This window comes from Ranitomeya variabilis, chromosome 1 (genome assembly GCF_051348905.1).
Source record: "Ranitomeya variabilis isolate aRanVar5 chromosome 1, aRanVar5.hap1, whole genome shotgun sequence".
Classification (NCBI taxonomy): Eukaryota; Metazoa; Chordata; class Amphibia; order Anura; family Dendrobatidae; genus Ranitomeya; species Ranitomeya variabilis.
The window spans coordinates 100,955,366-100,970,447 of NC_135232.1; the positions used below are offsets into that span (position 1 = coordinate 100,955,366).

At 42.9% G+C, this 15,082-nt stretch overlaps 1 protein-coding gene across 1 annotated transcript in view; it reads right to left on the reverse strand.

The window, feature by feature from the left end:
• Positions 1 to 15,082, reverse strand: part of THBS4 (thrombospondin 4) — a 105,330-nt gene that overhangs the window by 46,222 nt on the left and 44,026 nt on the right. The window contains exons 4-8 of the mRNA XM_077286838.1: positions 12,191 to 12,293; positions 10,364 to 10,446; positions 7,546 to 7,597; positions 6,304 to 6,497; positions 3,955 to 4,092 (exon numbers count right to left, since the gene is read on the reverse strand). Of these exons, the coding sequence (XP_077142953.1) occupies positions 3,955 to 4,092; positions 6,304 to 6,497; positions 7,546 to 7,597; positions 10,364 to 10,446; positions 12,191 to 12,293 (570 nt within the window). The remainder of the gene's footprint in view (positions 1 to 3,954; positions 4,093 to 6,303; positions 6,498 to 7,545; positions 7,598 to 10,363; positions 10,447 to 12,190; positions 12,294 to 15,082) is intronic.

Below are 15,082 nucleotides of genomic sequence, written 5' to 3' on the forward strand. Positions count from 1 at the left end.
GCACAGCACCCCTATATGCAGCACAGCACCCCCATTTACAACACAGCACCCCTATATACAGCACAGCACCCCCATATACAGCACAGCATTCCCATATACAGCACCTCTGTATACAATACAGCACAGAACCCCCACATACAGGACAGCACCCCCATATACAATACAGCACATTATCACCATATACAGCACCCCGATATACAGCACAGCACCGCCATATACAGCACAGCACAACCATATACAGCACAGCACTGCCATACACAGCATGACAGCACCCCTATATACAGCACAGCAGCCCCATATACAATACAGCACCGCCATATACAGCACAGCACCATCAAATACAGAACCCCCTATATACAGCACCCCTATATACAATACAGCACAGCACGGCCATATACAACACCACCATATACAGCACCCCACATATACAGCACCCCCCATATACAGCACAGAACCCCTATATACAGCACATAACCTATATACAGCACAGTGCCCCTTATATACAGCACAGCACCCCCCATATGCAGCACAGCATCCCATATACAGCACAGCACCCTCCATATACAGTACAGCACCCCTATATACAATACAGCACACCACCGCCATATACAGCACAGCACCCCCCATATACAGCACAGCACCCCCATATATAGCACAGCACCCCCATATACAGCACAACATCCCCATATACAATACAGCAGAGCACCGCCATATACAGCACAGCACACCTATATACAATACAGCACCCCCATATACAGCACAGCACCCAAATATACAGCGCAGCACCCCCAAACACAGCACAGCACCCCAATTTACAGCTTAGCACCCCCATTTACAATACAATACCCCCCATTAACAGCATCCCCCATTTACAGCACCCCCATATACAGCACAGCACCCCACATATACAGCACGGCACCCCCCATATACAGCACAGCACCCCCATATACAGCATCCCTATATACAATACAGCACAGCACACCTATATACAATACAGCACCCCCATATACAGCACAGCACCCAAATATACAGCGCAGCACCCCCAAACACAGCACAGCACCCCCATTTACAGCTTAGCACCCCCATTTACAATACAGTACCCCCCATTAACAGCATCCCCCATTTACAGCACCCCCATATACAGCACAGCACCCCACATATACAGCACAGCACCCCCACATACAGCACAGCACCACCCACATACAGAAACCACCCATAGTGAAAGTGCAACCAGGCAGTCTCCTCCCTCCCAAGTCCCAACCGCAGCTTGCTGTTCTGACTCACCGACAACACAGGACTGCACGCAGGAGCAGGGCACCAAGTTATCTGACTGCAGGGGGTGGTACTGCGCTTGCACCCCATTTTCACAGACTTTACTGCCGCCTGAGGCAAAGTGCTCAACTGGCCTCATTATAGGTGTGCCCCTGAGTATGTATTTGGAGTGTGGGAGGAAACCGGAGAACCTGGAGGAAACCCACTCAAACACGGGGAGAAGATACAAACTCCTTGCAAATGTTGTCCTTGGTGGGGCTGCAAAGCAACAGTGCTAACCACTGAGCCACCATACTCCCCATGCTGGATATGTCACCTTTTACTTCATATAGATGGGATAGTTAACAGGATAAAAGGGAACCTGACAGGTCCCCCCATGCCCCTAAATCGACGGTATGTCCTCGACTTCACTGCGCACTGACATGAAATGCTGGATGTCAACGGGCATGTACGAGACCTGCAGAGAGCCAACGGAGGCACCAACTCTAGCAAATCATGTTATCACACCCACAGGGGTGCGATAACCTGATTACTGGACCTATTAGTCTGGGAAAACAAATGCCCCCTTGGCTAGTTGGAAACGAATTAGCATATTGGAAACAGATTTTTTACATTATATTTTGCCATACACTTATACTGTAGAGACAGCATGTTAGGCAGGATGTTAATATAAGAATAAACACATGGTGGCCGTCTGGGGGAAAAGGGGGATCTGACAAGTTCCCTTTAAGGCTTCCTTGGGAGCAACAATGAGATGCAGATTTATTAGGGCAGTCTTATATTATTTTACAATATACACTAATATACAGTCAGCCAGGTTTACGTAAGTGGTAGTTTTTTTATGTAACTTTATCCCAACACAGGTGAAAAGAGGATTTGATTTGCCACTTTTATCTGGGAAATCCAGACACAATAAAACAACTCATAGTAAAGCTGGGCTTACACTGGCACATTTCTGCCCATACAAAGACCCAGTGACACAAGTCAATTGGTGCTTTTCTAAGGTCCTTTTATATGGATCAATAAAAAAAAGTATTTTATTGATCCTGGCCATCCAGTCTAAATATTGACTGGGCCAGTGGCCTACTGGCCGGGTGACAACCTTATACACAGGAGGCATATTATGCTGGCACCTATTACTACAAGTTCATGGGATGCAAGGACATAAAATGCAACCAGGGATCAGTCTGCAGAACCAGAAGAAGCCAAATGGCCCTTGTCAGTCTCCAGTTCTCATCTTTCAATCATACAAATGAACCCTTGCTTCCTCCTAAGTATGGCAGACAATTCTTCCTCAGTCTAGTCATTTTCAATTCAGGAAGCCAGCCTCAAGTAATGCAATCATATGATCGGCGTGTGTCATGTCTGCTTGCTTTCCTGCAAAGTTCTCAATGTGGCAACCACAAGTTCAGCTCCATGTCGTCAATGTATTAGTTTCCCCTCACAAATATTATAATATACTTTGGTTTTCCCATCAATTTAAAAATAATCGTTCACATTGTGTATTTTTCCTGTAGGAAGTCAAATATTTTTCAGTATGTATGTCTGCTACATTATAGATGGCAAAATGCTCATATACACTGACAGGCCTTGGTAGTGAGAAAAATAAGCTAAGCTTTATAAAATATAGATAATTTGTGAAATTTGTTCCACTGATAAAAAAATAAAATCTATCCATAATTTGGTTTTCCAGTCCTTATTCCTATTCCATTCTCTACAACTTCTAAGTCCTACTGAATTCCTGACTGTTTTGGGCTGTGTTCACATTACATTTTTACCACAAGTACACATATACTAGGATTCCATACACCTCTAGGGGGTATTGTTAAGTTTGGAATTTATTCCCTATTAATTGGATAAGGGATAGCTTCCCAATTACTAAAGGTATGACTGCCAGGGGCCCGGTGTAAATGAAGCAGAGGTCAATCATGCAAACTGCCCCTCCAATCATTCATAAGAGAAGACCAGTCAAGCACAGCGATAACTTCTAAACTTGAGAATACCCCTTTAAGAATGCAAATGGAGTGCCCTTTTGGGTTTTGTTAGTGCCGAAACCTTGACTCCTTACCTGTTTATGCCCCAGTATGTCACTTTGCCCCACAAGTTAGGCTATGTTCTCAGATGTCAGATTGGCATGTGTATGTGACCTAATACAGGGCAGGACCTACATTCCCAGTTTCCAAAGTTTGGCCGAGGGTTCACAATTTTTAGAAGAAGTTGTAGAGGAGTCACATACCAATAGTCTATACAGATACAAACGGAGTCACTTTGGCTTCTTACAGAACCATAATTACTCCAACCATTAAGACGCCTCCAAAAGGGGCCATAATACTGAACCCTCCCAAATTCATCTCCTCTGTTTGACAGTGATGGCTGATGCCACATCCATCACACAAAGTAGAGGAGGGGTTGAGGAGTGTTCAGCGCAGAGATTTCAGGACACCATTTATGAAGGACCCGCACACTAGGCCCTTACAACGGCAGCCTGAGGAGGAGTGAAAATTGGGGGCCTCGGTCATGCAAACTACACAACCATGCACACTACACAACCATGCACATACTGCAGCTATGCTTCATCCTCTGTCCCCATCACTGATATAGTCAGCAGGTATAAAGGGCAATAGTGAATACAGGCTCTCTATAAACTGGTGTCTACCTTACGTGTGTTGGGCGATGACTTACCTGTTTATTCTGCTTGGCATAAGCAACTCCAACACCTTGTATCACTGGCCCTTTGTACCCAGGGGGGCAGGCCTCACACCTAAAACCTGGCACAGTGTTTATGCATCGAACGCCAGGGAAGCAAGGGTTTTGTCGACACTGGAACAATAAGGGAAATAAATTAATCACAAGGGGCAATTACACAAAACACTGAAAGTTCACAAAAAAAAAATATGTCAGCAATTCCTCTTTAGTTTTCTTGTTTCTTCATTGCTTTGATCCTATTTTGTCTCATTTTACAAAATGATCAAATAATGGTAAGCCAAACCCTCGTGACCAAGGGGCAGAACCATTGTCTAATGAAATGTTCTAGACCTTTGTAATATATGGTGAAACCTCTTTGAGACAAGCATCAAACTTTTAATTAAAAACATAGAGAGGTGGTCTTCTCAATGGAGAGAGCCAGGAGACATAATATATGCTAGCACTGTATATTTGGTCTACACAAAAGCAGGGGTCTTCTCAAAATTTTTCAGTACCTTTATATTACAAGATCTCAGTTGGCTACCAGATGAACAAAATATTAAATTATATTAAATATTAAAAGGCTGAAAACGATAAATTCTGTATCAATATGTGAATTACTCAAGAAATATGGGTTTATTTTAGCAACAAGTTGTGTACCTGTGACAGCAGGACACAATCAGGACAGATGCTCTGCCCTTGAAGATAAGTAATATTGTTTTAATTTATTGGGAGCAGGCAAAAGTCTTGAAAATGATAAGCAATGTACATGCAACCATTTTTCTCTGTACAACAATTAAAGATTAAAGGGGTTGTCTGGGACTTTTACATTGATAGCCTAACGTTAGGATAGGTCATCAATGTCTGATCGGTGGGAATGCTACACCCGCACCAGACGGAAGAACTTATCTATGGAACGGTACAGCACAGCTCCATCAACAGTATAGAGGCCGCGGCCGGGTACTGCACATCCGCCACCTCTGTTGATTTTGAATAAAGCGTGACTATGCAGTACCTGGCCATGGCCACTATGCTGCTGACAGAGCTACGCAGTGTGTAACACCCCAGGGTCCTGGTTGTTACAGTGGCATTGCTTTCCTCACAGGGAGAGTGATGTCACGCTTGGAAGCAAAGGAAGATCTCTTTTACCAGGTAATCACAATGCACGCAACATGTTCACACTCCAGGCCAGAAGGGGGAGCTCGAAACCTGGTTTAGGGGGAACTGCCCTTTTGATACATTCTGGTCTGGAGGGAAAGGAAGTCAGTCAGGCTGTCAGAGGACAAAGGAGAGAGCAGTCAGACATTGAGTGTCGGAAGGACTGAAGGGGCTGTGCAGCCAGAGTGGCTGCAGCTCCTGGAGAAAGAGAGAGAATACGAAAGGAAGAATATTGTTTAGTGAGCGTGCAGGAGAAGGAAGCACAGGAGAGTGACACCAGGGGAGCATAGCAGCTATTTTGGCTACCTCCCTGGTCGAGTGCAGATTCCGAGGCTGTGTCAGACTCTAAGAGGCATAGCAGAAACCAGCAGGACGGCTGGATTATTACAAGTAACCTGTCCACTCTAATACCCAGGAGACACAGTGACATATAGAGCCCGGGTCGTGATAAAGACCCTGTAAAAAGGCTTGAGCCACCTGTCATATAGGTTTGTGTCCTAACCTTTATGGAGGACAGAGAGAACTGTGAGGACCTTGCCAGAAGCCATAGGCAGTAAGGGACTACAACATCACTGCGCCAATAGGAAGGCTTCTAACTCCACCTGGTAAAGAGGACTCTGAATTCGCTTCCAAGCCGGCCGGACCCTGCCTGTACCTGTGATCTGGTGCCCTGGACTGCAGTTGCCTGAAGTCATCAGTAAACCAGGTAAAGAGACTGCAAACCTCCGTTCTTTTCTGCACCACTCACCATCCTCATCTATACACCAGGAGCCCTGGGAACGAACCCAACTTCACCTGTGGGAAGTTATACCATATAGCTGCCATAACATCAATCACCCCAGAGGACCCCTTTAAGCAGCGTCGGTCCCCACTGACGAAACACCACAGGTGGCGTCACGAACACAAACTTTATTCATAAAACTCCTTAAAGACTTTCCCTTTAATTGGGGGCCCAGGGCCACGGATCGGGTCGCAGCCACCATGATATCCCCTTTAAGTACCGGACCTGGTACCGAGTACCCCACGGCCCTGGCTGGCATTCCACACTGCAGCTCCAAGACTGAGCACCGGGAACAGCTGATCGGTGAAGGTGCGGTGTGTTGCACCCCCACCAATCAGATAATCAGTGTAAAGGTTTTGGACAATCCCTTTTAGAAATCATTGCAGGACTTATCGCAGATTTCATACCTCATCTATATCAGTACAAATGACACCATTGCCAGTGTAACCTTCAGGACACGGTCCGCACTGAAACCCGCTTCCTGTCTCTGTGCATTTCACACCCCGAAAACAGGATGTTGCATCACATCGTGGCTTTGGAGGTACAGTAGGTTGAGGAGGTTTCGGAGCTGGTGTTGGATATGCATAGTCTGGAGATAAACCTTTATTGCAAGAAAAAAAACATAGTATAAAAAATAATAAAACTAGAAAAGACCACAAAAGTTTAAAAAAAATGTTTGTAGTGATAAATTAGAAAATCCCTCAGGGTGTGTGCACACAACGACTTTTTCAGACGGCCAAAAACATCCCTTTTCAAAGCACAAGGTCTCAGGAATCACCACTTTTCTCAGGAGTTTTGTAAACCTGAAGTATTTTTTTTTAGCATTTCCCAAGTGTTTTTACAACATTTTATTCCAATGACATTTTCTATTAATGGGCATCGTTTTCTGTGCTTTTTTTATTTCATGAAACAATGAAGAAGATGTCACAGTTTTTTTTTTTTAAAGTAAAAACACTTAGAAACCGCTCAAAAGAACACCTGGGAGTTTTTTGAGCATCTTATGAGCCTTCCCATTGGCCTCTGTTGTAAATTACTGAGTGTCTTACAAGAAGAAAATGCCTGAAGAATGGCCGGCTCTCTTTTTTCAAACCGCTTGAAGTGGTTAAAAGATACTGAAAAGTCTAAATATGCGCAAAGCAAGTTGTTTTCACGTAGCAATGATTCTCATGAGCGTTTTTCTGAGCGCTTTTTCAGACAGTTTAGGTAGAAGACCTACTCCAAACCTGCCTAAAAAATGTTGTGTGATCATATGCTACGGGCCTGTGCACGGGTTGCAGATTTGTCGCTTTTTTCTTCTGCGCACATTTGTCACAAAGCCTGAAGGGTTTCCTGATTCCAACATAATGAGTGAGAAGTCTGAACTCTGATGCACGCTGCTTATTTTTGACTTGCAGATTTGGTGCAGAAGAATATTCTTTCAGCGTTTTTTGCTGCAGATTTCACCCATAATAATGAGTGGGGAAAAATCTGCACCAAAAACGCGTGTCAAAAATGGCATGAAAAACACGGCAAAATCACACATTTTTGCCGCGGCGTTTTTTTCCACCAAGAGATGCAGAAATGGTGCAGAAATTTGGGCAACAAATACTTACTGTGTGTACATACCCTTAAGGTGAGCTTTTATGTTTTATTACTTCAAATGTACTTACCACAAGCCTGACATTCTGAGACTGTGTTCCTCAAAAACATGGTCTCTTTCACCTTTAAAATATAAAGAAAACATCTACAGTTTCCATTTTGCCAGTTCTATTCATATAGTACTATATAGGATTTATGTTATGTATGATATGCTTTTATAATTTCAGAATATCATCTTTATCACAGTTTTCATATTATCTTTAAAGGGGTTGCTCAGGTTTGGCACGAAAATCTGCAGTCACTCTATGTGACTGCAGACTTGTGAATTCTCACAGCGTGTATAAGTGGATTGACATATTGCCCAACATTCCCCCTTATTTACTTATTTTACTCACTTATATAGCGCCATAAATTACACAGCGCTTTACAGACATTATCATCACTGTCCCCATTGTGGCTCCAATTCTAGATTCCCTATCAGTATGTCTTTGGAGTGTGGGAGGAAACCGGAGAACCCGAAAGAAACCCACACAAACACGGGGAGAACATACAAACTCCTTGCAGATGTTGTCCTTGGTGGGATTTGAACCCAGGACCCCAGTGCTGCAAAGTAACAGTGCTAATCACTGAGCCACCGTGCTTCCCCCTTGAAGAACAAGTATGTTGTGATGTTGTGTAGTGTGAATGATGACTTGCATTAATGTTGTGTGCTGCCTGACAGTAGAGAAAGCGAGAGTTAATGGTTGGGATTAGCCCAGAGTGGGAGAGGCTAAGCTGAAGGCACAGAGGCAGTTCCTGTCAGGAAGTAAGACAGGGCCCAGTGTGCATAGAGAAAAGACCTAAGGCCTAATGTGAGAAGTGCCGCATGACGTGGGTGTCCCTGACGAGCGAGGAGACAGAGCCTCAGGAAAGAAAGATCCTAGCAGAGAACAAGACAGAGAAGTGACCAAAAGAACAGAGTGATCTATCGGAAACGGGTACTGGGTCAGGACACCTAGCAGTACAGCCCAGAGTTTATAACTCGCAGAGATAATGGGCCTGAGTCCGTGAGATAAAGAGAGTGCCCTGTGTGGCAGTCCCAGAGTGTCAGAGGCAGAGAAGATAAGTACCAGCCATACTGGCAATATATTTCCCTAGAGGGGAGAGAAGACGCGGAACCGCAGGTTGAGAATAGGACTCTCACTAACCGGACTGTAGTACTGAGCTGGGCTGTGGTGAAGTGTAAGGGAACACTGAAGATAGAGGATAAGATAGAAAAGAGGAATAAATTGATATTGTATGTGGAAAAATGCTCCGCAATTTAAAGAAAAAACGTTCATGAAGATATGTTCCCCCTATCTACTGTATATAATCTCTACCAAGTTATCGTTGAGTAAAACGTTTATTTTTGAGTGGTGATCTCACTTACTGAACTGTCAAACACCTGGTCTTGGCCAACCTAGTCATCGGTTACATGTTACATAGTTACATAGTTACATAGTTATTAAGGTTGAAGGAAGACTTTAAGTCCATCTAGTTCAACCCATAGCCTAACCTAACATGCCCTAACATGTTGATCCAGAGGAAGGCAAAAAAAACCCATGTGGTAAGAGTAAGCTCCATCATGGGGAAAAAAATTCCTTCCCGACTCCACATACGGCAATCAGACTAGTTCCCTGGATCAACGCCTTATCAAGGAATCTAATATATATACCCTGTAACATTATACTTTTCCAGAAAGGTATCCAGTCCCCTCTTAAATTGAAGCAATGAATCACTCATTACAACATCATACGGCAGAGAGTTCCATAGTCTCACTGCTCTTACAGTAAAGAATCCGCGTCTGTTATTATGCTTAAACCTTCTTTCCTCCAGACGTAGAGGATGCCCCCTTGTCCCTGTCTTAGGTCTATGATTAAAAAGATCATCAGAAAGGTCTTTGTACTGTCCCCTCATATATTTATACATTAACATAAGATCTCCCCTTAGTCTTCTTTTTTCCAAACTAAATAGCCCCAAGTGTAATAACCTATCTTGGTATTGCAGACCCCCCAGTCCTCTAATAACCTTGGTCGCTCTTCTCTGCACCCGCTCCAGTTCAGCTATGTCTTTCTTATACACCGGAGACCAGAACTGTGCACAGTATTCTAAGTGTGGTCGCACTAGTGACTTGTATAGAGGTAAAATTATGTTCTCCTCATGAGCATCTATGCCTCTTTTAATGCATCCCATTATTTTATTTGCCTTTGTAGCAGCTGCCTGACACTGGCCACTGAATATTAGTTTGTCATCCACCCATACACCCAGGTCTTTTTCATTGACGGTTTTGCCCAGAGTTTTAGAATTAAGCACATAGTTATATATCTTATTACTTCTACCCAAGTGCATGACCTTACATTTATCCCCATTAAAGCTCAATTGCCATTTATCAGCCTACAAGGGCGTAGCGCCCCCACACCACAAGTCCACACACCCAGCCATGACCCCCACTTAATGTAACGTGCGGGGGTGCAAGAGTTGAGTCATTCGCCCATGGCTACTGCGCCGCTCTACATTAGACATGCACACACAGCACACACTGTTCGGGGTCTCCGGCACCAGCTGCAAGACTAGGCGGTCATGCGGCTACAAGTATGTGGTATTCATGCTTCCGGACACATTCCGACTAGACGTGTCAAGCCTTGCCCAATTCACTTTCAATGAGCAAGGCTGCGCACGTCTAGTCGGAATGTGGCTGGGAGTATGCATATTACATAGTTCACATGACCTACTGCTCCCGGGGCCAACACTGGAGAATCCTGACACTGCACGTTGTGAGTATTCACAAGTCTGCAGTCACATAGAATGACTGCAGACTTTCTTGCCAAACCTAGTCAACCCATTTAAACATTACTAAATCATCAGATTTACCTGTTGTCTCACAACATCCCTGAGTTCTCCAAGTAGTTGGTTGAGCTGAGAGATTTGACCCAAGAGCTGCCTGCTGACATCCCCTAGACAAAATATATCTATATGTTACAGGTATATTATAGGATTAAAGAGCAACAATCAGAATTTTTTCCTATTAATTAATAGTATAAGGGAAAATAATAAATAGCTTTTAAAGGTGTTTTACAATTTCTACAGGAACATTTCTTATAGAAGGGATATCCCTAAGGGCTTCTAAATCAAGCATTAAATAGAACAAAGAAATGTTCAGTCACCTTGTTTTGGGTCTTGAACTACAATACAAGATATAAAAATGATGAACAAGTCTATGAAAAGGAAAAATTGTTTAAAATTGCAAGTTATAAGTCATATAATGACCAGAAATAGGGTTATTCCTCACATGTACACACAAATGAACGACAGAATATTCCAAAAAGTCACCTGAACTGATAAGTACAATGTAAAGGAAAACAGACAGGCATTGTGCTGACTTTGGAAAAACTGCCATGTAGGGATGAGTAGAGTAACTACTCCAAATACTAAACGTCCTCAAACACGTTAGATCAAAATTGTCTGGACCCACCTACAGTATGCTAGCGGGATCAATCGTCAGTCTAATATGTATGCAAGCCTCCTGACTCTGTCATGACACATGATGTCGGGAAGAGAAGGATCCTGCACATTGGATTTCCAATAGCCGATCCTTGTCTGGGAAATAAGATGATGCCAGAAGAGTCTCATAGAGAACATCGGAGCACTTGACTGAGCCAAGCACTCTTATATATGGCAAAGTCAGGGAAGATAGCTGTCAGCTGAACAATCATTTGGCCAATAGCTGGCTAGTGAATATCGGGGGCTTAAGAATCTTGTTAGGGCTCATGCAGACATCTGTGGAACTCAGGCCGATCTCAGACTCCAATGCACAGTCTGAGCGCAGATCTCCTAACTCCAGCGTGACAGCGTCGTAGAAATATATGAATCGGTCACACTCTGAATGGAAGACCTGTGACCAATCAGTGCACTGCGGTCCGTGAGGGGCCCGATATTCTGCATGATCCCTTCCAAAGAGCAAATAGTTCATTAAAGACATATTTCTCCTATGTTCCGTTATAACTATTGTTCTAATAGTGAAGAATACAGACAGCGTACGGCCAAAGGCACAATGCCATGTGTGATACCTTAGTGTATACTATGATATTCAATTAGTACAAATAAACATAAAGAGCGCCAAAAAATATTGTGTGACACTAGGACATTAATAATGAGGCCATAATGGCCAGTGATGCAAATCTAACTTGTGAAAGAGGATGGGCGACCAATGTTTTAATAATGCCACCTTAATTAGGTGACTCCAACCTGATTACTTAACTCATCGCTTAATCAGAGGATCACGCCACTAATTCTTCATCACAATTCTCTTCTCCACGTCTGGGGATTCGTCTGCTTCGATTACAATGTGAATACATGTGTTGTATATTTGCTCTTATCAGTATCTTTGCGCTGTACATTCCAATTTTTACTGCTCCAATACATATGAAATAAATAAATAAAGCTACTTTGCAATTATCATGGATTTTAGCTTCTACATCTCTACGGTTACAGACTACAAACATGCTCGTGTGTAGTCTGATCCTGTAGTTATATGTTACTATTACATCCACCACTCTTCATCAGTCTTTAGGTTTCGGGCCAGACTACAGTATATTTAATCAGGATGCCTGGGCATATAATATGGTTACCAATAACAAATTAAGTTTTTTGTATCTTAATTGATGGGGATAGCACCAATGTGTATTTATAAAAACCCACCTGCATATTGTCCAGGTTCACTCTGCTGCATGAAGCACTCTTGTATTGATGCTACTTGAGTGAGAGAACCACCCAGGACCAACTTCAGTTCATCCATGGAATCCTGCAGACACAACCACAGATGGGTGTTATATATTAGTTATTAATGTAGGAAGATCTGTAACTGGTAAAAAAATCTCCAAAGACAATAAAAATATAAAATACTGTATATGTATAAGATTCAACAGCGTTCAATTCAATGTAATCATTATCTCACTTTACAGAGCAAGTGAACCTCTAAAATGTACAGATATTGGAAGATAATTGCTTTTTTCATGGTGGAATACACAGATTTCCAGATGAAATTTATAGAAAATAGGACTGAAAATCTTTGAATCTCTTGAATCTACTGTCTGGATTCTACAAACACAAAAAGGGTCCTTCAAGAGTAGTGTATATATAAGAATACTTAAAGAGATTCTCCACCAGAATGCTTCCATCTGCTGATAAGATAGTCTTCGTTGGGCTCGGAATTGATGACGCCCCAACAACCAGTCATCTGCCCACTTAGTCCACTGATCGACTGTAGCTGTCAGGAGACTGATGAATGAGAAGTCATCACACCAGAAGTGATGATGATCGCCTGATTGCTGTTGCCACTAATTAGCTGAAAATCAGACAACAGGTGGTCGGGATGTCATCACTAGGGTTGAGCGAAACGGGTCGATCATTTTCAAAAGTCGCCGACTTTTGGCTAAGTCGGCGTCTCATGAAACCCGATCCGACCCCTGTGCTTGTCGGCCATGCGGTACGCGACTTTCGCGCCAAAGTCGCGTTTCAATGACGCGAAAAGCGCCATTTCTCAGCCAATGAAGGTGAACGCAGAGTGTGGGCAGCGTGATGACATAGATCCTGGTCCCCACCATCTTAGAGAAGGGCATTGCAGTGATTGGCTTGCTGTCTGCGGCGTCACAGGGGCTATAAAGGGGCGTTCCCGCCGACCGCCATCTTACTGCTGCTGATCTGAGCTTAGGGACAGGTTGCTGCCGCTTCATCAGAAGCAGGGAGAGCGTTAGGCAGGGTCCACTAACCACCAAACCGCTTGTGCTGCAGCGATTTCCACTGTCCAACACCACCTTCGGTGTGCAGGAACAGTGGAAGCTATTTTTTTTTTTTTTTCCCCTCAGCGCTGTAGCTCATTGGGCTGCCCTAGAAGGCTCCGTGATAGCTGTATTGCTGTGTGTACGCCACTGTGGAAACCAACTGCTTTTTTCAAAGCACATATCCTCTTGTTCCTTCCTTTCTGCACAGCTATCTTTTTTGTTTGTCCACACTTTTTATTTAATTTGTGCATCAGTCCACTCCTATTGCTGCCTGCCATACCTGGCTTACATTACTGCAGGGAGATAGTAATTGTAGGACAGTTTTTTTTTTTTTTTTGTTTTTTTTTTGTGGGAGATTAAGATTGGCATTTCTGCTACAGTGCCATCCCTGTGTGTGCCATCTCTCACTGAGTGGGCCATAGAAAGCCTATTTATTTTTTCCGTGATTTGTGTTCTAAAATCTACCTCAACACAGAAACACTACATCAATCAGTGGGAGAAAAATATTGGCCTCAGTCAGGGCTTGTGTGCCACTGCTGTGTGTGCGCTATCTCTCATTCAGTGGGCTATAGCAAGCCTATATTTTTTTTTTTTTTTTTTTTTTAATATTATTTGGTTTCAAAAGTCTCCCTGAAAAAAAAAAAAAACCTAAAAAAACAGTGGGAGAGTAATATTGCCCTTTCAGCTTGTGTGCCAGTCTTGACTCCTGGGTGTGCCACCTCTCTCCCTCTCATTCAGTGGGCCATAGAAAGCCTATTTATTTTTTTTTTTAAATATTATTGGGTTTCTAAAGTCTCCCTGAAAAAAACAAAAAATACATAAAAAAACAGTGGGAGAGTAATATTGCCCTTTCAGCTTGTGTGCCAGTCTTGACTCCTGGGTGTGCCACCTCTCTCCCTTTCATTCAGTGGGCCATAGAAAGCCTATTTATTTTTTTTTTTAAATATTATTGGGTTTCTAAAGTCTCCCTGAAAAAACAAAAAAAACCTAAAAAAACAGTGGGAGAGTAATATTGCCCTTTCAGCTTGTGTGCCAGTCTTGACTCCTGGGTGTGCCACCTCTCTCCCTCTCATTCAGTGGGCCATAGAAAGCCTATTTATTTTTTTTTTTAAATATTATTGGGTTTCTAAAGTCTCCCTGAAAAAAACAAAAAATACATAAAAAAACAGTGGGAGAGTAATATTGCCCTTTCAGCTTGTGTGCCAGTCTTGACTCCTGGGTGTGCCACCTCTCTCCCTCTCATTCAGTGGGCCATAGAAAGCCTTTTTTTTTTTTGGTTTTTTTAATATTATTTGGTTTCTAAAGTCTCCCTGAAAAAAACAAAAAAAACATAAAAAACAGTGGGAGAGTAATATTGCCCTTTCAGCTTGTGCGCCAGTCTTGACTCCTGGTTGTGCCACCTCTCTCTCTCTAATTGTGGGCCATAGAAAGCCTTTTTTTTTTTTTAAAATATTATTGGGTTTCTAAAGTCTCCCTGAAAAAACAAAAAATACATAAAAAAACAGTGGGAGAGTAATATTGCCCTTTCAGCTTGTGTGCCAGTCTTGACTCCTGGGTGTGCCACCTCTCTCCCTTTCATTCAGTGGGCCATAGAAAGCCTATTTATTTTTTCCGTGATTTGTGTTCTAAATTCTACCTCAACACAAAAACACTACATCAATCAGTGGGAGAAAAATATTGGCCTCAGTCAGGGCTTGTGTGCCACTGCTGTGTGTGCTATCTCTCATTCAGTGGGCTATAGCAAGCCTATTTTTTTTTTTTTTTTTTTTTTTTTAATATTATTTGGTTTCTAAAGTCTCCCTGAAAAAAA